The 22817-nt window shown below is 33.5% G+C and overlaps 2 protein-coding genes and 1 long non-coding RNA gene across 4 annotated transcripts; 2 read left to right on the forward strand and 1 right to left on the reverse strand.

Moving 5' to 3' along the window:
• Window positions 1–3567: 3567 nt before the first annotated feature.
• Window positions 3568–6181, reverse strand: LOC148769874 (uncharacterized). The gene is made up of 2 exons (XR_016031656.1): window positions 6040–6181; window positions 3568–5566 (listed from the first exon to the last, which is right to left on the reverse strand). It is a non-coding gene; the product is annotated as an uncharacterized LOC148769874 (long non-coding RNA).
• On the forward strand, window positions 4078–6608 carry LOC105971677 (uncharacterized). Of its 2 annotated transcripts, none has more exons than XM_012996542.2 (4): window positions 4078–4345; window positions 4416–4540; window positions 4708–5742; window positions 5901–6608. In XM_012996542.2, exons 1-4 carry the CDS (start codon window positions 4078–4080, stop codon window positions 6606–6608), a joined length of 2136 nt encoding a protein of 711 aa, XP_012851996.2. The 2 variants fall into 2 exon arrangements, with proteins under 2 accessions (XP_012851996.2, XP_088675436.1); XM_088819310.1 differs by having other exon boundaries at window positions 4422–4540.
• Window positions 6609–12357: 5749 nt separating this feature from the next.
• LOC105971674 (gibberellin 20 oxidase 1-D-like) lies at window positions 12358–14477 on the forward strand. The gene is made up of 3 exons (XM_012996539.2): window positions 12358–13414; window positions 13484–13805; window positions 13899–14477. The coding sequence occupies exons 1-3, from the start codon at window positions 12864–12866 to the stop codon at window positions 14184–14186; spliced, it is 1161 nt and encodes a 386-aa protein (XP_012851993.2). The 5' UTR covers window positions 12358–12863; the 3' UTR covers window positions 14187–14477.
• The last annotated feature ends 8340 nt before the right edge of the window (window positions 14478–22817 follow it).

Genomic DNA, 22817 nt, shown 5'->3' on the forward strand with positions numbered 1-22817 from the left:
CGTGTCCTCTTCGCATAAAAAGTACCTACAAAATAAAAATAAAATAATTAAACAAATAAAAAAAAAAATGGCTGAAGTAAGAAAAATTGCTCAAATTTAATATTAGGATAAATAAATAATTTAGCCGTATTCCCCGGCAACGGCGCCAAAAACTTGTTGGGTGCTAAATACCAACACGCAAGTGTACGTTACAAACAAGTAGTAAAGTAGACTCGTGAGAGTCGGATGTCGATCCCACAGGGAATACGCAAATTATTTAATCCTAAGTACCAAATTCTCACAATTGTTATTTTTATCCAGCCTACGCAGGGTTGTCAAATTAATTAACTAAATAAATTAAACTAATTGAGAAAGCAAGTAATCACGAGAAAATATCAATAATAAACGGATCTAGGATTTTATCTTCCCCCTATGCGATAATTCTTCACCCAACTAATCTCCTATTATGCAAGTTACGATTCCCGATTATTAACCCAAGACACGAAATTATTCATAACCAGCTGTCGCTGCGCTATAAACCTATTATTCATAAAAGATTCACTATATGCCTATGCAAACCTAATATAAATAAAGCATTAAATAACAAGTCTCGCAAACGGCTACCTAAGGTATTATCTGTATGTCTACGATAATACATGCAATCAACACACGCATTCGGTGAAAAACTACTCGAAGGCTCTTCTATCCCTGTTCTAATTATTAAAACGATCTGTCAATCAATTCTAACAATAACAAATAGCAACATAAGTTAGCTACGCTCATGCACTAAATAAGATCAAGATAGAAGAAATAATCGAAAAATTAAACTTGCATAAAAGTCGAATAAGAGGTTCGAATCACCACATAGGGTTCCAATAAAATCCTAGAATAAAAACTTAGCTACTCATGTTCGTAACGAAAAGCATAATAAAAATACGGAAATTCATAAAAATCAGAAAAGAAAAGGAAAAGGGAAACTAGGATGAAGATTCGTCAAGTCTTCGTCTTCGTTCTCTTGCTCCTCGATTGCGTGTAGAAAAGATAAAAACTCCAAATAAAAATAAAAGGTAAAAGATCGAAAAGAAGACCCCCAATTGTGTGCCTGACTTGGTCTTATATAGGGTGAAGAACTTGGGGAAGAAGGCAGTTTCCTTGTGCAATTAAAATCCCTTTTCTGCGCAATTTCGGAGTCTCGGACGGGGGTCCCACGATTTGCACTAAAACTGGGACGGGGGTCCGAGCTTTAAATCTTCAGAATTTTGATTTTTTCACTTTTGGCCCATATTTTCTCCAAAATTGCAGTTTTGACCCCATACTTTTCCAATTCTTCAATTTGTCCCTTAAATACAAATAATAACCAAATTAAGCACCAATTATCGTAAAAACACATCAAAAGCTCCAATTAAAAGGTACAATTAAGTGTATAAATATACACTTAACAGTGGCCCTCACGAAAATGATAATGCACCACTAATTTGTATGAAGTTTCCTTATGATAGGACTGACATTGAGCTCCGTGAGATTTGGACTTTCACAATTTTGTTAGAGTACAAAATATGTTTTAAATTTTTCAATAATTATAATTTTTTCATGTGTCGTTATCACTTGTATGATTTAATTCGTACGCCGAAAAGTAGAGTATATAACCTATGAGATTATCTTGTTCATACTACATTGCTTAGTGGAAAACAAAACTAATTTTAGGAAATATATTTTATGACGAATTTGAATAATTTTATTTGTTGGTTAAAATATTGTACTCTAAAATTAATTTTTTTTTAAAACTAGCTTTTTATGATTCAAATTTTATAACTAGTAAAATTTGAAAGGCTAGTTGATTAATTGATTAATTGTGAGTGATGCAAGCATTGGGAGTCCCAAATTGACTTTAGACACAGCATCAATTAAGATGTTTTGGTTGATTCATTAAAACAATTTGAATCTGGATTCTTGACATATGCAACATGTCACAAAATCCGTGAAGAGAAGAGGAAATAATTGAATAACTTTGCACCAAAGTGTTCGATCTAGTTGGTCGAGATAAGATTAGTTGTTCCATTAGTGCCTCGTTTGGTTGTCAAGATAAAATTAGTCAAGATAAAATTCGATAAAAGAAATCATGTTTTGGCCTAATTACAATAGCAAAACAGTCAAATTAAATTAGTTACAGCTATATATATATATATACGATGAATCAACTGAAACAAATACGAAAGTCAAAAGGAAAACGAATTCTTTGAAAAGAATTGAATTTTGTTTGTAGTACGTTGGTCGATGAGAAATTGTAAATAGTAAATAAATGTAATAGCAAAATAGTGGGATTGAGACAAACGCCTCAACACAAATGCAATGGCCACAGTGCTTCAAACAAAACTGTTACTTATTTGAAACTTGGAATGCCAAAATGGGACAGTATGCTGTGTATATACCTCGTAACCTTAAACTTTGACGCTGACTCATTATTTTGTAGCCTTCCTTTCTTCCTTTTCCTTTTTTTTTTATTTTTTTTTAATTTTAATTATTATTATTATTTCTTCATTTAAATCATTACATTACACTACTTAATTAATAATAATGGTTCCTCATTTCTGGAATACCAATTTTTCCGTTCCAAATTATATGTCACTTTGTATATTCCATATTGTTATTACTCGAAAGATTAATACACTTGGAAGTAATAGAATTCTATTAAGTTAGTGAAATATTAAATTATCGAGTTAATAATTTAACGTGTTGCTACCGAGTTTGAATTGAAAGAGGAAATAAGTTTGTATACTTAGGCCTCGTTTGATTGACAAGATAAAATTAGCCAAGATAAGATTAAATAATCTAATGAGACCCAATTATTTTATTGGAGCTTGAAACGTCAAACAAAAAAAACTCATTAGAAGGCAAGATAAGGCATGATAAGCCATGATTATATTATTTTGGCGGGTCGACCCGGCAATTTATTGAAGATACCAAACATCAAATTAAGTCCAACTATTTAATGAATCATAATAGTTTAGAGATTAAAGTAAGCAAACATTGTTATATAATAAAATTACAAAGAAGGATAGGGCAAATGTACTAACTAATGTTAATAAATTAAACAAGCAAAATTATGTGGATGGTCTCTTGGAAGAGGACATTCTATTTTTCTTTACAATTTTCACTTTTCATTGTTCTCGAGATAATGTTACAAATGATGCTGCTTCAAATTCATCATACACTTCCTCAAAATATAAAAATTAATAAAAATAGTACAATCTACTTATTTATTTATTTTCAAATGAAAAATGAAAATTTCAATTCGACTAAACCTTATATGGCGAATATTGGAATGAAATGTCCTAATTCCAAATATTAATTCTGAAGAAAATGATATGAATTCAAATTTGTTTGACAACGTTTTCTAAGTCGAGTTAATCCAAAATTCTAATAACATATTATTATTGCGCAAATTTGCACATTAAAAAAATAAATAAAAATCAAAGACATATTACAAGATTTATCACAATAGATTCAAATTGGGGCATGGGGGTATCTCTCTCGAAAAGAGTTAGCAATTAAAAAAACTGCCCCCCCGTACAGAAATATATAAATATAAAAAAAAAGGAAAACAGTAAATAAGAAGAGGGTCTCAGATTACTCATTACAGTAATATATTACAGATTCTTTAAATTTAAAAACTCAATAGAGAGGGAGGGAATAGTGTTTTTTATTATATAATATAATTGTCATTTCGTCATCCTTTGTATTCCCAATACCAAAACACACACACACACACACACACACACACAGAATTGGTCTTCTGCCATGCTAATATATATGCTTGGGAGTGAGTGATAATAAACTGTTATATAACCAGACAGAATCACATACTTCTGTGTGTATCTATCTGTGTGTGTGTGCGTTTGTGTGTGAAAAAGAAAAATAAGAAAAAACCTTTTGGATTTTGATTTTAAATGAGAAAAATGGGGCTCCTGTTGTGATCCGTGGATCCGGGTTTTTCGCTTCATAATCAGCAGTAAAAAGCAGAGAAGCAGCTTTGTTGCTGAGCTCCCTTTTTTTTTTTCTTTTCATCTTTGTTATAAAAACAAGTACGCTTTTTTCAATATGGGTAAAGACTGGCTGCATTGGATTGTCGGCGGCGGAGGCGGCGGCGGCGGTGGAAGGTCCTCCGCCAGGAGAAGAAGAAGAACCGCGTCTGGAGAAATGGAAGAGGCCGCCGCAACTTCAGCCGGCTGCATGTGTGCTGTTTTCCATCTTTTTGATATGCACCATTTTCATCGGTTCCCTCTGAATCACCAGACCTCCGCCGCCGGTTTCCGCCCAACCATTAACATTAATCCCTCCCTCCATGAAGAAGCCACCACTTCTAAAGGTAAATTAATTAACTTTTTCTTTTTTCCAGTCAGAATTTAAAAACAAAAAAAAAAAATCATTCTTTTTAGTTGCAGGAGCAGAGGCACCAAGAAACAGTTTGGAGGTGGAGGAGGCGGAGCCAATCGCCGCCATTAATGCTGCTTCTTCTTCAAAGCCATTACCCATTAAAGAAGAAGCAAATTTAAATTTCCCTGTAAGTAATGAAGGTGGTCGTAACTATTCATCATTATTAATTCCAATTTCCTTTTTCCGATGCATTAATGCAAAAAAAATGCAACAGTTTTCTTTAATTGGAAATATCAACTATTAATGCCCCAATTAATGACTCTTTCAATTTCCAAATTATTAATTGAAAATCAGATTGGAATTCAAATAATCAAGACTCCAAGGGTATCGATTTCCGGTCCAAAATCAAGAAGAGATGAATTTTCATCAGAAAGCAGCTGCAATTCACCAGGAATCAAAACACCAACCCTAGTAGCTAGGCTTATGGGCCTTGATTTACTCCCATCACAATCCAACTCTCCTTCGAAACCGACCCCGAAAACAAAACAGAGTTCAAACAGAGCCTTTCTCGATCACGATTTCGGCGCTGATATCCGTTCTTTACCGGAAACTCCAAGGGTGTCATCCGCCCGAAGATCCGATGTAGATTACCACCACCACCACCACCACCACCACCACCACAGGCTATCTCTCCAAATAAACAGAGACAATACGAGCGAAGAAGAATACTTCGCTGAGAAAACAACAGCGGCCGCTCGTAGAGGAAGACGAGTGACGCAAGACGAGAATGTAATGAGCCCGGGGCATTACGCTAAGCAGGTTGTGAAGCACGTTAGAGAAAAGGTGAGCAGACGAGTTGTTGGTGCAGACATTACCAACACAACCGGCAGAAACGGAAGGGACGACGAAAACCTTATCCCCCTGAAAAAAAGTCCGAGGTTTTCGTCTCGATTTGAAGGTGAAACTGAAATCGTGACCGCTGATCATGTTAGGGATTCTAATTCGCCAAGGCTGAAATTCTCGGACACTAACAACAACAAATCGAACAACAAAAGCCCGAGATCAGTTCCGTCGTCTTCTGATACTAATCATAATCATAATAACAAGCAGCAGCATAAGGAAAACGAGAATGCTGTTGTTATTGTTAGCGGCGGAAAATGTAGTTCTTCGTCGTCGTCGTCCCGTGTGAAGAAAATGATGCCCCGTCAAGCTTCTGATCATACAATCAAAAACAAGAAAGACGAGGTGTTTGTTCATTCGACAACTGCAATGAATAAATCGAAGAAAGCTTCGTTTTTATCGAGTGAAGTTCTGCATATAAGCAGCCCTACACTTGTGCAAATCAAGAGAGATCCTTCTCCACCTCCAACTAAATTACCCCTTAAACAGGTATTAATTACAATTTTTTTTTATTTAAATAGATTTGTGAATATTAATTTACAGGAGTATAATGAAAATTCCCTGGATCAATTTCATTGTCAAATCACTATCGTTGATTAAATATTTATATTTTATTTTTGACCTAATTTAATTCATCTTTTGTGTAGGTGAAATTGCAGAAACAGGTATTATCAGATGCTCCTTCATCGGAAAAGAGCACACAGTTATCTAGTAAACCGAGCCATTCGTACAACCAGCCAGATAATATAATATTTTCTCGACTCACCGAAAACGTACGACACATACCAGATTGCGCCACCCCTCTCCGCGGCGGCGCTGTGACGGAGTACAGAGATTACATCCATATAATCCTCCAACGCGCTGGCATCATCAACAATCCGTTAAATTTACCCAAATGGTGCACCCCTTCACACCCAATTGACCCCTCGATCTTCCACCACGTCGAATTATTCCACCCTACCACGACCGTCACCGGCGGAAATTCAATTTTAAGCCACCGGTGCAACAGGAAGCTGATTTTTCAGTTGGTGAACGAGCTTTTAGGGGAAATTACCAGGCCCCGCTTCGTTATCCGGCCGTCGATTTCTCAGATCTGCGAAGATTCCCAATTTCGGTTGGTTGACGAATTGTGCAAGCGAATCGATGATTTTCCGGCGGCGAATTGTCTGGTTCTAGAAGATATTGATTCATTAATCGATAGAGATTTGCGTCAGCCCCAATTAAATTGGCGTGTTGAGGAAGAGGAGAAGGAGAGCATAGTGTGTGAAATTGAAGGTGAAATCATGGAGTGGTTAGTGCGTGAGACGGTGGTGGCGATGGGGTGGCGGCGGCGGAGCCAACCGAACCGAGAGTGACGGATGCCACGTGGAGGGCAACGTTCACGTGGTGAGATGCCATTTGTCGGTCTAATGGATCTTACGTGGAGGAGGGAGGCCTACTAGATATATAATAATAATATATATTTATATTGACAAATTCGGCTATATATATATATATATATATATATATATATATATATATATATATATATTTTTCTATCTATTTTAACATTTTCTTTTTTTTTCTCTTAGATTTGATGTAATTAAATTAACTCACTGTAAATAATAGGCGAGTTGAGGTCATGACGTCATGCATCTGTTTCTGCTTTTGTAAGTTTTTCTTTTTACAGTACCTTTAGATTTCAATTTCAGAATATTGAATCTCAATATTAATATTTACATAATCCCCAAGTAAATAAATAAATAATAATACAGTCATATAAATCTGATTGAAGGTTTATATAATCCATAAAGTAATAAACAATTGAATATATTTCTTATGAATAGGCACAAGAGAATCTCATAAGCACATTAATAAAATAATAATTAACTCCATCAAAAACTGTAACACTGAGCTAGCTTACTAATTAATTAAATAATTGGTAAAATATTTAATTACAAAATAAAATAATAAAATAAAAACATACTGGTTTCAGTTTTGAGAGCCGTTGGGCATCGATTTCTGGTTTGAATTAATTTGCAAATGCAATTAGCCGAAGAGGGAAATGATTTCCAAGTTTGAATTTTTTTTTTTTGGAGATAAGGCCACCAGACACAGTTTGCAGTGACTCTGAAACCACCACATTATTTACATCATACACTGTGTACAAATAATTATTTAATAACTTAATTATGCCAAATAAAAAAAAAATAAAAAAATGCCAAGTGTCAGTTTTTGCAGAATAAGTAGAAGAACAAGAGGAGATGGGAATATATTTATTTATTATTATTACAAAGCATAAAAAACTGAGTACGTGTCGGATGGTAAGAGAAATATTTGCATGGAATGCATACTCTAATATTATTGCATGTTATTATTTAGTGATTAATCAAACTGTAATTAATTAAAATCCAAAAGAAACCCTTGTGTACAAATTGTGAAGTAAATAATGCAGACGAGAATAGAAACAAAATTAAAAATTAAAGGCACATGGATATGTAGATGTCACGCAATCAATTTGGGCACATGGTGCAATACATATTGCTTGACCAAAAACTATCAATTGCTAATGCATGGGCCAATTCATTTATGATCTGAAATATCAAATATCATATCCAAGAAAAATCAAATGGTGAATATAATTCTATAATTATTTTTATTTTTATTTTTATTTGTGGGAGATTATTTAATTTTCTGAAAAGGAGTCGGTGAATTAATATTTTTTTTTGAATTCCAAATTGACATTCTAAAATGTATTGACACTGAATGCCTGTGTTTGCAGTTTGCTATTATTGGTACGTAGGTTGAAGATATATACATATAAAATTAATAATTGCATGAACAAGTATATATACACATATAATTAAAGCATTGGGTGGTTCTGTCAAAATGAAATTAAATATTATTGCTGGGCATAGTTATGGATAAATATTTAATATGGAATAAATTCTCTAGTAAGAGAAAATAAGAAAAACAGGCAGAGGGAGCAAAAGAGCAAACAAGATCGCCATCTATCATAAAATCATGTATGTGAAAATAGTACTACTGCCAGAATTTATAGCCTTATAATAATAATTATTATTATTATTTATTTTTAATTTAATATCCCATCTAACTCCTGCAGAATTGCCACAGTTAAAAAATATAAATGTACAAACCCATAAGTGTACGGTACAATTAAATCAGGTCTCCATTTTATTTAATTAGCTGCCCTCATGAGTTGTTGTATGCAATTACATTCTGCAGCAGATTGTGATGGCCTCATTGATATATCTAAATGATGATAATATAACTATACATATTAGTGCTAAGGTTTAATTTTAATTTCAGACGTAAAATTAAAGATAAAATAGTATACTACATATTTAAGGGATAAGTGTCACGGACTTGTTCCCAACTGGCGGGCCGTGACATAAGGCTTGACCTCCTGCCCTCCCATTTACCTGCTCTCGAAAAGTCTAAATGCAAATAAATCAAACGAACCATTCGGACCCGTTTTTCCAGTTAGTCTCAGTCCCCTTTGGCCAAGTCTTCGCGCAGCCATGCTTAAGTTAGCTATTGGGTCGATTTCAGGATTGGGCTGCTCGATTGTTAAAAGTATTTTGGGCTTAGTTTTCGCAGCGAAAGAAAATCATATTGGGCCAAATTAACTAATACAAGTAAATATCTTCCATTTGATACTCGCTATCAGTATATATTATCCTTATTTAATTTCTATATATTCTACTAATTACATTTTTTTTCTTAGTAATTAAATTAAAACAAAATCAAGGGTTTTAGATATATATCTATACGTATGGCATTACATCGAGTAGTGGAAGTATATATCTGGATCCACTTCATCGATTAACTCAGCACATTGTCATTTGTCACAAGTCATTTCCCATAATGTATTATGTTCAAACTATAATCATTTTTTTTCTTTTTCTTTTTTCTATTTAATCAGCTATAATATATAACATATATACACATACACCACAATTTTATGATGAAGTGGTACATGTATGTCACAATGTGGGATATCTGGTGTACACATTGTACACTATTAACTGCTTGTTATGGAAGACAACTACAAACAATTCAGTTCCGATTCGGGCCTCCTGGAAAAAATAAATATTCCAAAATTTGTTGTCACAATTTGACAAACTTTAAATAAATTCCATGTAACCAATCACGTTTTACATTCCGGAAAATCCAAAACAAAGATCAATAATAGATTGTCTTTGCTCCCCATTTCTAAGAAATCATAGTTCCTCACTAGTCCCACCACTTGTATTATCAATAATTAATTAAAGTAAGCCATCCTTCCTTTTAGTGGATAAATATGAGATATATATATATATATATATATATATAACTTATATTTATATATAAATAAATAAGTGATTAAAAAAGAAAAGAAAAAGGAAAAGGGATAAAATGGTGATTTTAGAAAGTAGAGTAGTTAATGTATGTTTAGTAGATCCAAGGTTGGAGGTGTGGTTGTGAGTTTTAGAAGTGATTTGTTGTTTAGTGTGCATGCAAATGGAGCCATGTTAGTTGTCCCTACGGTGGGCCTCTTTATTTATTGGGCTTCTTAATTGTGTAAAACAAATCCAATTGGGCCTAGACCCATCAATAATAATAATAATAATAATAATAATAATAATAATAATAATAAAACTAAATAAATAAAAAGGGAGAGATATTGAAATATTGGAAACATATAAAGAATTAGAAAACGCGTGTACACGCATGCGCGAGTGTTAGATACGAAAACTGAGCAACATGAAAGAATTAGAATTAGAGGAGATAACTCGGGGATGGCATAGCGTTTGGAGCAAGTGAGTCTGTTTAGGTTCGAATCTCCTTATAGACGGTTACTAGGTTGAGTTTGTCATACATAATTAGCTAGCCTACCGTGATTTACATCTCCTGTATAATTTGCAAGTTGCTATACAAGATTGTAGGTTTATCTAATACGCTTATATGGCTGACAACAAGTTCCATCGTTAAAAAAAATAGATGAGATAAGAACCATAAATTATAGAATTTTAATTACTAGTAGACTAGTAATCCAAGAGTTGGCACATTTTAATTTGTGCAACAGTTATAACAACATGCAAACTTTTAGGTGGAAAGCAAAGTTGACATCTTGATTTGACTAGACAACCCAATTACTCTTTTTCTTATACAAAATTAAGTCTCCACTTTTAATTTTCTTGGTGTTTTTTTTTTTTTTAATTTATTTTTGGTTGGAGAAAAAAATAATATTTGTTTCAATATATAGTAATTAACCTTAACCTAAAAAACAATTCCAACATGAGTCATAGTGATGGATGATTCCATGTAGTCACTTAAGCACTTACACATCAATGTATTTTTTGAAAATATTTCCACCGTACCCCTAGAGAAATTATATCCTACTACGCATGCATCTTCTAGTATTTCAAAACTTTAATTCAAATCTTTGAAAATAATAACAAGAAAAGGTAGTGATGTAATTGGATTTCCTGCATGGGTTTCTAGGGTCCATGATATGATGTGGAGTAACTTTTACTATTATTTAATTATCTACATGGTCAAGTAGTTACAAGTTCATAAAATGGTTGCAATTAATTAATTAATTAAATGCATGTGTGCATGAATCTAATATTAATGCCAAATAAAATTTGGAATGTATATACATATGGAGTTAAAGGCCACTTATATCACCGAATTAGGCATCTAGCTAACATGTTAGCAAACTTGTGACAGCTTCACCAAGTTGGGACAATTATTTGGAAACACTATTTTATTTGAATAATCAATACCACTAATATTACAACTTACATGCATACTTGATCATTTAAAAAATATTGGAATTAATCTATCTATACATATATATTGAGATAATACCTAAATAACCTAAGCTTAAAATTATAGTTGATTTATAATGACATATATGCAAATTAAATTAAACACCACCAATTTTTAAAACATGCGGTTATTTCAAACATACTCACAATCACGAACTTTTACATGTGCAAACAAACACATAAGACATGTCACTTGGTCGACAACCAGACACATTCGCTAACATGTACTTATAGGCTATAGCCATTTACTATAGGAACAAAAAAAAATTAAAAAAAAATGTTGGAATAAAATGAGTATTATGTATTAGTTTAAAATAAAAAGATATATATGCACATCTACATTTGGCAAGTGTGGTTTAATTGGACACGTATGGTTTCAATTTTCTTAAATTATCCAAGACAAGATCGATATAATCTTGATCATGTACCACTATCTTATGGAACTTGTCTTGTCAACTTTGTCACAAGGGTATTTATGTAATTATTGCCACAAAAATGGGTCCTTCAAAAGGCAATATGTTGGGGAACAAACATGGCCACCTCAAAAATGGGCAGCTGGTTTTCCTCTTACTTTCTTTTCACTACGAAAAGTCAACTATATATAACATTTGTCCTAATTTTATTAAATGTTGTTTTTTAATCATATTTTGATGTTAATTAATGATTAATTAGAGGCTAAATATACAGACATGTTGCATGAAAAATATATATTGACTATTGAGTGACCCCATTTTGTTCTGAAACTGAAAACTTTTGCACTACGTGCAACGAATGTGGTGGGCCTCGCAATCCATGAATACCAGGCATGGTGATTATTGAGTTATTTTTATTAATTAATTAATTAGTAAACTTTATGATTGAATTAAGGATTTGATGATGATAACTTCCTATATATGACGAACTTGTAGTGTTTATAATATTTAATTAATCAGAATTGTAGTCTCCGTCAAGTAATACATATACTTCTTTAGGGCTTCGTTTGGATGTACATCAATTTTATAGGAAAAATCATTATTTGACAAAATTATGTATCTTTTTTTATTAATCCGTCGTTAATATTAGAATAACGTATGGCAAATGTCGTGTATTTACTAAAGTCATCACTTGAAAAGATGAAAAAACATAGCGAAATTTGAAATTTTTCGTTCAAATCCATCGATCCAAATGCAACATATTATATTTTGTCACTAATTTTTTATTTTCTTTTTTATTATTTTGTTGAATTTGGTGACTATATATATATATATATATATATGGTCACAACCCTTCAAATTTAATTTATTTTCTCAAACGTAACAACTCTTCAAATTTCAAGGTAGCAAGTATTATTTAACAGTACAGAGTGCCCTATCTCAAAAAGTTGGGAACCCCATATTAGATTAGGCTATATATATATAATAATAAAATACTATTGCAGATGATTTTGTTTTCACTCATTCCCAACCAAAAGAAACGCCAAAAACCCATCGGGAACCGCTTATCTGTCTGACATAGCAAAAAACAAAAACCCACAAGGACCATTCCCTAAATTCCTCCAAGAACAAACCCCTCTTCAGAAATTACAACTCTCCTCAGGCCCTTCTCTGCAAATACTCAAATCCCATTTTTTGTCGTATCTGTTAGCCGGGACACTATAAAGATTCCAACCATTCGCTCACCAATTTCTCCAATACAAACTTCCTTTGGCGTTTCCCTTATCACCCACACAACTCTTTCAATTAAAAACCAACCCTTTTCCAAATCCTTATTTATTTATTCATCCCTACACCCTTAATAAACAAATCTCATGCAATTATGACCGTAATTAATTCCATAATTACGAGCCAAACCACCGCCGCCGCCGCCACCCCACAGTCACCAAAAAAATCGGTAGTCTTCGACGCGAATCTGCTGCAGCACGAATCCAACATACCGCCGCAGTTCATATGGCCCGATCACGAGAAACCCAGCCCAAACCCTAAAGAGCTGCACGTGCCGCTCATAGACCTCGGCGGGTTTCTCTCCGGCGACCCCGCCGCCTCCCTCCGCGCGTCGGACCTCGTCGGAAAAGCCTGCAGAAAGCACGGCTTCTTCCTGGTGGTCAACCACGGCGTCGACGCCGGCCTCATCTCCGACGCCCACCGCTACATGGACCATTTCTTCGAGCAGCCCCTCCACCAGAAGCAAAAAGCTCAGAGAAAACTCGGCGAGCACTGCGGCTACGCCAGCAGCTTCACCGGAAGATTCTCCTCCAAGCTCCCGTGGAAGGAAACCCTCTCCTTCGAGTACTCGCCGGAAAATAGCTCGTCTCGCATTGTCGAAGACTACTTCAACAGAACCCTAGGAGAAGATTTCTCACACTTAGGGTAAGCATTAATTAATTAAAAATTCTAATTAAACACTTATAATTAATTTAATGAATGAATGAATTGCAGGAAAGTGTACGAAGAATATTCGAGTTCGATGAGCAAACTGTCACTAGGCATCATGGAACTATTGGCGATGAGCCTGGGTGTGAACAGAAGCCATTTCAAAGATTTCTTCCAAGGAAACGAATCGATAATGAGATTGAATTATTACCCACCATGTAAAAAACCGGATCAAGCACTAGGAACCGGACCACACTGTGACCCGACATCACTAACAATCCTCCACCAAGACACCGTTGGTGGACTCCAAGTGTTCGTCGACAACGAATGGCGCTCCATCACTCCCAACGTCAATGCTTTTGTTGTCAACATTGGAGACACATTCATGGTATAATTCTTAATTTCAATTAATATAGTTAATTATTTTTTAAATTTGTGGGGTTTTTTTTGTTTGTAATAATAATTGTTATTAATAATGCAGGCGCTTTCGAATGGGAGGTACAAAAGCTGTTTGCACAGGGCGGTGGTGAACAGGACGAGTACTAGGAAATCGCTAGCGTTTTTTCTGTGTCCGAATAAGGATAAGGTGGTGAGCCCACCGCAAGAACTCGTGGACTCGAATAACCCTAGAATATATCCCGATTTCAGTTGGCCTAATTTGCTCGAGTTTACGCAGAAACACTACAGAGCTGATATGAATACCCTCAACACTTTCTCCGAATGGATCATCAAACAACAACAACAGAAAACATCTGAAGCAGTCATGTGATCATCGATCGATTGCAGCTGATCGATCGATCGATCATTAATCCCATGTTGTCGTCTTTTTCGTTTTTAGTTTTAATTAATATGCATGTCCTAAATATGAATACTAGTTTAGTAGTTAAACAAGAAATGATGGGATTGGAGAATTAATTCCTAAGGTGAAAGATTTGGAGAAGGAGGGGATGTGGTTTTAATTGCTTTTAACCAATCGAATTAATTAGACAGGGATACTATTGTGTATAAATGAATAAGTACTTGTATTTCTTATTAAGTTATAATGAGGGCAATTTTGTAATTCCGTCCATATATTTAAGTAGAAATGTTTTTTTTTTTTTATTTTTTTTTTTAATATATTTTCACTTATATTGACTGATCTTAATTCTTATGTTACAAATTAAGCTAGTTTGATATTTTTGGTTATTTTCCGGATGAAAAATTAATAAATCACATCCAAGATAGGAAAAATTAAATATGACCCACCAAATGAATCATAATTCAGAAGACGGAGCTTTCAAAGCAATGGATTAATATTGTGCAGTTTGTTCTATTCAATTTTATTTATTAATTATTAATTAAGTAATATATATATCTGGAGTTTTGGAAGTTAGTGAATATATGGAATGCCAAAGGAATACTTGGGACATTGTCCTGGTGTTTGTCCTTGTATGCTGCAACATTCTTCCTATGATATTTTATATACACATAACACAATAATTTTTTTTTTCTTTTTTTTTTTTTATTTTAATAATTTCGATTTCTATTTATATTTGTTTTTCTTTTAGGTGTGGGTGAGAGTGCAAGTCCCCACGTAAACTACAACCTCATTACTCCTGTCACTATTCTTGGCATTTTCAGTTCAAACAGAATTTACCAATTTTTTTTTGAGGGATTTTTTTAAGAAAATTAATTTTGGGATTTTTTTAATTGATATATTTTTTACGATTGAAGAGAGGCCAAAACATGAAAGCTGTTGATCTTATTCGGTATGGTATAGTGAAAATGAAGTAATTATATTTGTGAAAAGGACTTATGAGAGAGATGATACTTATTTGCCAAATTATCCATAAAATAAATATGATTTGTCTTGTGGACCTTTGGCTCAAGAGGTCAACGTAAAGCCAACTCAAACGCATTTGTTAAGAGCCATCAAAAAAAAAAAAAAAGATCAGTAAAAAATTAGGGTAAAATTCATTTTGCACCCCTGTACTATGATAAATATATCGTTTACCCCCCTGAAGTATTGAAAACATCAAATACCCCCCTGCCGTTAGTTTTTTTCTTCTAATTTCGTTAGTCAAAACCTTTGACCGACTATTGCAAAGAAATGTTGGCTTTTTTTTAACGAAAATACCCCAAAAAATTTCTATATATAGATTTCAGTGCTTTTAGTTTTCATTTTTTGTGGGTTTTGTGCCGTTAGTTTTCCTTTATATAGAAATTTGTTGGGGTATTTTCATAAAAAAAAAGCCAACATTTCCTTGCAATAGTCGGTCAAAGTGTTTGACTAACGGAATTAGAAGAAAAAAACTAACGGCAGGGGGGTGTTTGATGTTTTCAATACTTCAGGGGGGTAAACGATACATTTATCATAGTACAGGGGTGCAAAATGAATTTTACCCAAAAAATTATAATAAAATGATTAGAAAGAATCCCTTTTTAAGTTTGTAGCAATGGTAAGGGCAAAATTGGGAAAGAAAAGTGACAAGTATATTAAAAAAGAAAAGAAAAAAAGATTGAGGGTGTAAATGTAATAAAGGAAAAGAAGAGGGAAAAAGACAAAAAAAGAGGGTGATAGTCACTTTCTTCTGATGGGTTGAAAAAGGGCCGACTTCACGTGGAAATCTTTGTTTGTTTGCAATTGAGCCAATGGCTCTGTATCTCTTCTCTCTTCTCTCTCCTCTCTCCTCTGCTCTTCTGGTTTTTCTCGCAAACTTATATGTGCCTTCTTTTGTTTTCTTTCCCTCCCCATTTCTTTATTAATTATTCCTTTTCTTTTTTACTTTTCTATTTCTTAATTAAATAAATATATATATATGTAATAATATAAATATATACATATATATCATCCCAAACTAAACGACATTTCTTTGGATTATGTCAGGGATTCCTAATGTCCCACCCTTGTTCTTTTCCTTATCTTAATTTTGCATGTAAAAACAAATTACTCTCTCTTTTACCCTCCCTTGCCCTTCTCATACAAGATGAAGATTTTTTTTTTCTTCTTTACTATATAGATGGAAAAGAAGAGTTGTCTCCAAAGCTGAGGGCAAGAAATCGTCGTAGTCAAAAGGTTGTGTCGACGGAAAATATCAAGATGCATTATATTTGATGCGGAGGTACGGGAATCAATGAGAATGAGAGAGAAGAGAGATCAGAAATTATGGGTTGTGAGAGAGCCGGAGGTAAAATACCTCGCGTAAACGGTTTGTATCAGTCGGTGAAATTAAAATCAATGGTCAAGTTCAAGAATCTAGAGCTTTCTAAAGGTTTGACCGGATTCGAGTGGACGTGACTTCCGAACAGTTGGGCCGACTTATAAGAGTTTGGGTTATTGGGCTGAATAAATAATTCAACTGAGCAGCCCAAAATCCAGCACTAGGGATGTGTTCATGATGTGAATTTGAAATCGAATCTTAATTAATTTGGGATTATATCATTTAACTACAATTTAGGTAACAGCAAAGCCATGATCAAGTACTGGATTTTGTGTACTGGAGATTTTTTCTTCTTTACTAATTGGATTCTGGCACATGAATTGTCTGACCTGGCACCTATCTCCTCAATTATACTTTAACATAAAAAAAATATAAAAATGTTTTGTTTTTCTTGGCCTCAAACAAGACAAGTAAACCTTGTTTTCATTGTCTTTATTTTAATTGTCCTATTGTTATAATTCTAATTATAAAAATATAAATTTTCCCACAAATGGATCAATCGACTGTAGGTAAAAAACATTCATAAATAAAACACACACACACACACACACAACGCTAGAAAACAGCACATAAATAGAAAGAGATACAAATATATCACCATCCCTAACTTCAAGATTTTTAAACTCCTCGGGACTATTCAATTTTTATTTTTATTTCAAAAATTTCTGTGGTTGGTTCAATCATACCTACATATTTATCTTCACTTCCCCACAAAAAAAAAAAAATAATAATAATAAAATAAATTATCTTTTCATTTAATTTCTTGAAATTCATTTATTTTGAAAATAGTTTATTTATTTATTTATTTAAACACTAAAGCTCTCAAAATTATGGCCACCAGTCTACCATATATTCCCTTCGTTCCTAAATAACCGTCTCTTTTCACCTTTACACGAATATTAATAAACTCAATAAATATGACTTGATTTTAGTAAATAATTATCATTTAATGATTTGTAAGAGAAAAGTTATAATATAGTTGAATTAATAAAGTAAAAAAAAAAAAAAGATGCATCTAATTCAATATTGGAAATGTGAAGTGAGAGCTAACCCGAACAAAAATATTATTCAAAAGTGATAATTATTATGAAACAAATGGAGTAACATTCTTTAATTGTCCTCGCTATGAGATCATATCGTAGAGTCATTTCTATTCTAGTATATTAATCGACATTATTACGAGTTACGTTAGATTAGGTTAGCTACGATATATGTCCATGTTTTCGAGTTGGCAAATAATCTAGAGCCACCATTAAAAGGGACAAATAGAATGATTATATTAAACATGGGATACCTAATTCATTGATTGATATTTAACCTTAGCTTAAGCTCTATATATATTAGCTGCCAGCATGTGAAACACACATAACGGTTCATTAATTTTAACAATAATAATCTTTTGTTTCTTCCTTTTCTTTGTCTTTTCTTTTACCTCTTTATATCTGATAACGATTTTAAGAATACAGTACCAATATTTAAATTGATGACAGGATGATTTTTAATTTTTATTTATTTATTTTTGGAATCATGCACTTTCATCTCTCTTATCCTTTCTAACTATGAAATTAAATAATAATAATAATAATAATAATAATAATAATAATAATAATAATAATAATAATAATAATAATAATAATAATAATAATAATAATAATAATAATAATAATAATAATAATAATAATAATAATAATAATAATAATAGTTGATATTTTCTATTTTCTATTGAATTTTATAGTCCGGTAATTGTTTAAAAATTGACATGTTATTTGAAATAACAGGTCTGTGTGAAATTTCCTTTTCCAATACGATAGCACCCTCTCCAAAAAAATAAAATTGAAGTTTATCCACGAATTTGATTTTAATATTTATGAAAATGACTAGAGTTGAAATTTGCATGTTGGGACATGTAACAATTGGAATGGATGAGTTAAAATATCACATTTCATATACCGAGAATGAAATTATATATAATAATTGCAAAAAAATAAAGATCACGAATAATTGAGGTACAAGAGAAAATGGAAAAGAAAGCATGTCTGTATCCACAAGTTAACCTGTGGTGAAAATTCGAACGGAAGTTCCGATTTTGGAACATTTTTTTTCTTCCAGATATTTGATTTCTGGTTTTTCCATTTTTTAATGGAATTGGATCATTTCTTACACTTTCGGAAAAAAAAAATTATTTTTTCGAAAGTGATAATTTCGATCTTATCACTCCGATTTCAGTACGGGCCAACCCGATAGATGATATCAATTATTCAGACTTGGAAACCATCTTCCGGCCCAATTAATAAGTCTCCCATAGTTACCTATGTAGGCCCAAGAGTTGCTAAATTAGTCTTATTGTAAAAGTCTAACTGCACGGAATTTTAGTCCAGTTCACTTAACCCTGGAAACCCTATTTTAGTCCAGTCCAGTCCAGTTCATGTACTAATAACCCCTGCTGCTTAAATCGGTATTTCTTTTTATTTATTTATTATTTTTTAAAATTCAAATTATGTTGTTACAATTGAGAAAGTAGGGAATTACGGGCTTATACTATGTTACACCGGATGAAATACACCGGATAGATCTGTTCCATTCATATACACACACCTACATTAGTGTGTGTAGATCAACGATAAAAAATCAACCGGTGTAATCTTCACCGGGTGTAGAATAGAAATAACCGGAATTACGTAATTTGAATCCTAAATATTCCTAGAAAAATATAGTAAGTCTCCTTTTTTTAGGAGAAACGGAGATATTTTATTTAGGCATAACTATATAATAAAACTAGTACACTAAAAAACATAATTTGAGTGTAAATTTATAATATAATCTAACATATTTCAGCAGATGTATGATTTAGAAAAAAAAGCTTAAGATATAGGTCCCTGGTGACAAAACTAATTATAACTAAATGACAAGTGAAACTAAACATTTGCTTCACATCCTTTATTATACAAACTGCATTTATCATTTTTTATTATACATTTAATATCTTATATTTTGTAACACCCCATAAATATGTAAGTTGTTTAAGTCTAGGGATAATTGAATTTATTTAGTTGATATGTGTCGATATGGGATTATAATATATTTTGAATTTGATGGGAAGTGTAGAAATTGTAAATATCTAAAGTTATGGCATCTATTTGGTAATTAAGAACTTTCAGAATTTATAGTTGAGATAGGAATGGAATTGACGTGTATATCGTCAATTCACAATACTCCTTTGGCATCAACGTTTCTTCTTTTCTCCCCAACTCGTCTCTCTCCCTCACCGTCTCTCTCTCTCTCTCTCTCTCTCTCTCTCTCTCACTTTCTATTCCTCTCTTCCTCATTATCGACTCTTGGGCTGGAATTGCAGAAAGTTTATAGCAAAACTCGAGTAATATGAGAGGATTCTTAATACACCAAGTTTAGGTCTGAAGAATTTAGGTCTGAAACCCTTAGAGATTTAATTCCGTTGATTGGGAGGTGCCGTTGGAAATCTCAAGACGCAGCTTCCTTGTGGTGATGGATTTCACCGACGATGACGCGCGGTGGTGGCTGGAATCGGGCAAAAGAAAACGAGCCGTGCAGAACCCGAATTTCAGCTGTTGGTCCTTCAAAGAATTAATTGAACGGAGTCCTTAAAAGTGGAATCTCGACGATCAGGTCCCATCATTAGAAACCTTATGATGTTACCTTTCTGTTGGTGGTGAAGCTCGATGGCTTGCACCGACGTTGGTCGCCGGAGTTTGGCGAGAAGTCAGCCTGCTCGATGCGATTTTGGGGAAGCAAAATCTGCTGCCGCACTTGTTTTCGGAGCCGAAATCGAAGGGTTTCGAATGCGAATTTGGAATCAGTTCCTTCAGGAAACTCGTAGAGGAGATCGTAAACTACAAGTAAGTGTTCAATTGTACCGAATTAGAATATTTAATATACGTGTTTTAGAGGTCGGAATCCGATGACAGTAATCTGCCGGAAATAGGGCAGTTTTGAGTATCTTTTTGCGGGACTGGTTTCGATATGGTCGGATCATAATTTGGGCTATGTGCCTTCATGAAACTTGTAGATTAAACTTCCAAGTTTCATTTGATGTATTACTTGGACAATTTGGATAACCGTACAATTTGTTATGATTTTTCAAACGGGCTGTGACAGTAAACGAACTTATCCCGAAAATCTGGCAGGTTTATGTATTCATCTTTCGGGGTTGTAATTGACGGCTTATGTTGTTAATTTGGGATTAAAGTCTTTAGTAAAATTGTAGAGACAAATGTTATCTTTAACTTTATATATCATTTAGGTCATTCGTATAAGTACGACGATCGCAATGATTATTTGAATAGAGTGCCACGAGAAGCAATTCTTAGTATATGTTTAAGAAATTGACTATGTCATATAGTGGATGGTAATATGGCTATATTACTGTTTGGAATCTTATTTAGTTCTAATATTTGCATAGGTGTTGAGCGTAGTAAAACTCTGACTCAAGGTTTAAGCTTAAAGATGCTTCTATAGCACTTCTATAACACTAGCGTTGGACTCCAGGTGAGAAACTATGACTCCTTATCCAATTTCTTTCCTGCGCATAATATCGCCTTTGTTTGAACCGAATATTTTGTATATATTGAAGCCTTCGATACAGTGATTATATTTGTTCTTGAAATATGATCCTTAATGTTCTGCGAGCATATTGTTTTCTGGGCTCGAACTTGGAACCTTGATCTTGTCCTTGAAATTCTCTTGGTTGCTATGTTCACGGCTAATTCCTATACTTGATACATTGGCCTGAACATTTTCCTTGAATCGATACTGAACTATATTTATTCTCAAAATCTTGTCTTGAATGCCTTCCGAGAATAAATATTTTGTTGGCTCGAACTTGAATCTCATGTTTATTGAATATATCGAGATCTTGATATACTCGTTCTTGGAACCTGACATGGAATTTATTGTTCTTCTTGAATTCCATATTCACGACAATTCTTCATTGGCTTAAATTGAAATCTGAACATGTTCATTATCCTGAGACTTGATATTCAATTATCATGATCGTGACTTATCTTGTGAATGATTGACTTGATTCTTGAATTGATTCTTGAAATGAATGACTTGATATTCCTAAAAGAAATGATATTTATTCTTGAACCTATTGTCCCCACCCTTGAGGACGCTCTTGGGGGAGCTGGGCCCTAGGACCATTTCGGCAAGACGATCGGGCAGTATTGGGCTGACAATGACTGGTCTCCCGAATGGTATACCTCCTGATGGTTCGGACTCACGTTCGTTTAGAGTTAAATGTTCTTGAGCCGAATCGGCACGTTCATGTCGTGCCTCTTGCTTGTTTCCGACCGAGTGGCCACTCGGAACGGAGTGGAGGGATAAGGATGTGATATGATTTTATTTGTTGGGAGTTACAAGGTTGGAGACCCCACCAAATATTGAACTCAAGCCGTACATGTTACACTCTTGTACATGTTACACTTCTGTTAATGAAATTCTTGTAAAGTCTCTCGTTATATGTTATGTTCTGTTGATTCTCATCATACTCATGGATCATATGTTTTTCACTAAGTCATTCGGACTTATTCGTTTTCTCTGATATTAATGCGCAGGTAAAAGAAAGACTTAGACCTAAATTTTCATACTAAGAGTTAAAGCTCGTGTATGCCTCCGATTAGTCTCGTCGAGAGGTATCTCTATTTATGTTCCGTATAGGAATAGTTTGATCGAGAATTTTGTAATAGAGTAACTGGTGTCGAAATCGACTTGTAATAGAACATCCTTTTGTAAACACGATGGTATAGATATTGGGGGTTTAATGTTTTGATCATTGAAAATTTGAGGAGCATATTTGGGGTCATTGAATGTACTGCATGTTGAGTGGTGTTCCGCCACGAGGTGCCTGCTACTCGGGGTGGGGCGCTACATATTTCATCTAACATATTTTATTTTATTTTATTATTATCGACTTTGTCGTCTTTATTCTTTTGCTTTTCACTCCAACATTTTCTTACATTATTATAAACAACTTTATTTTTTTATTTATTTTTAACGTTTTACTGAAAATTACTTTTTTTTTTTTTCGTTTTTGTTAAATAAAACAACAGATTTTAAAAATACTATGGTGTACTATGGTATACTATGGTGTACGATGGTATACTATAATTTATGATATTGAAAATCGTGAATGTTTTTTTAAAAAAAATCGGTTGTAGTCGACTATA

This window comes from Erythranthe guttata, chromosome 6 (assembly GCF_056151865.1).
Source record: "Erythranthe guttata isolate IM_541 chromosome 6, IM_541, whole genome shotgun sequence".
Lineage (NCBI taxonomy): Eukaryota > Viridiplantae > Streptophyta > Magnoliopsida > Lamiales > Phrymaceae > Erythranthe > Erythranthe guttata.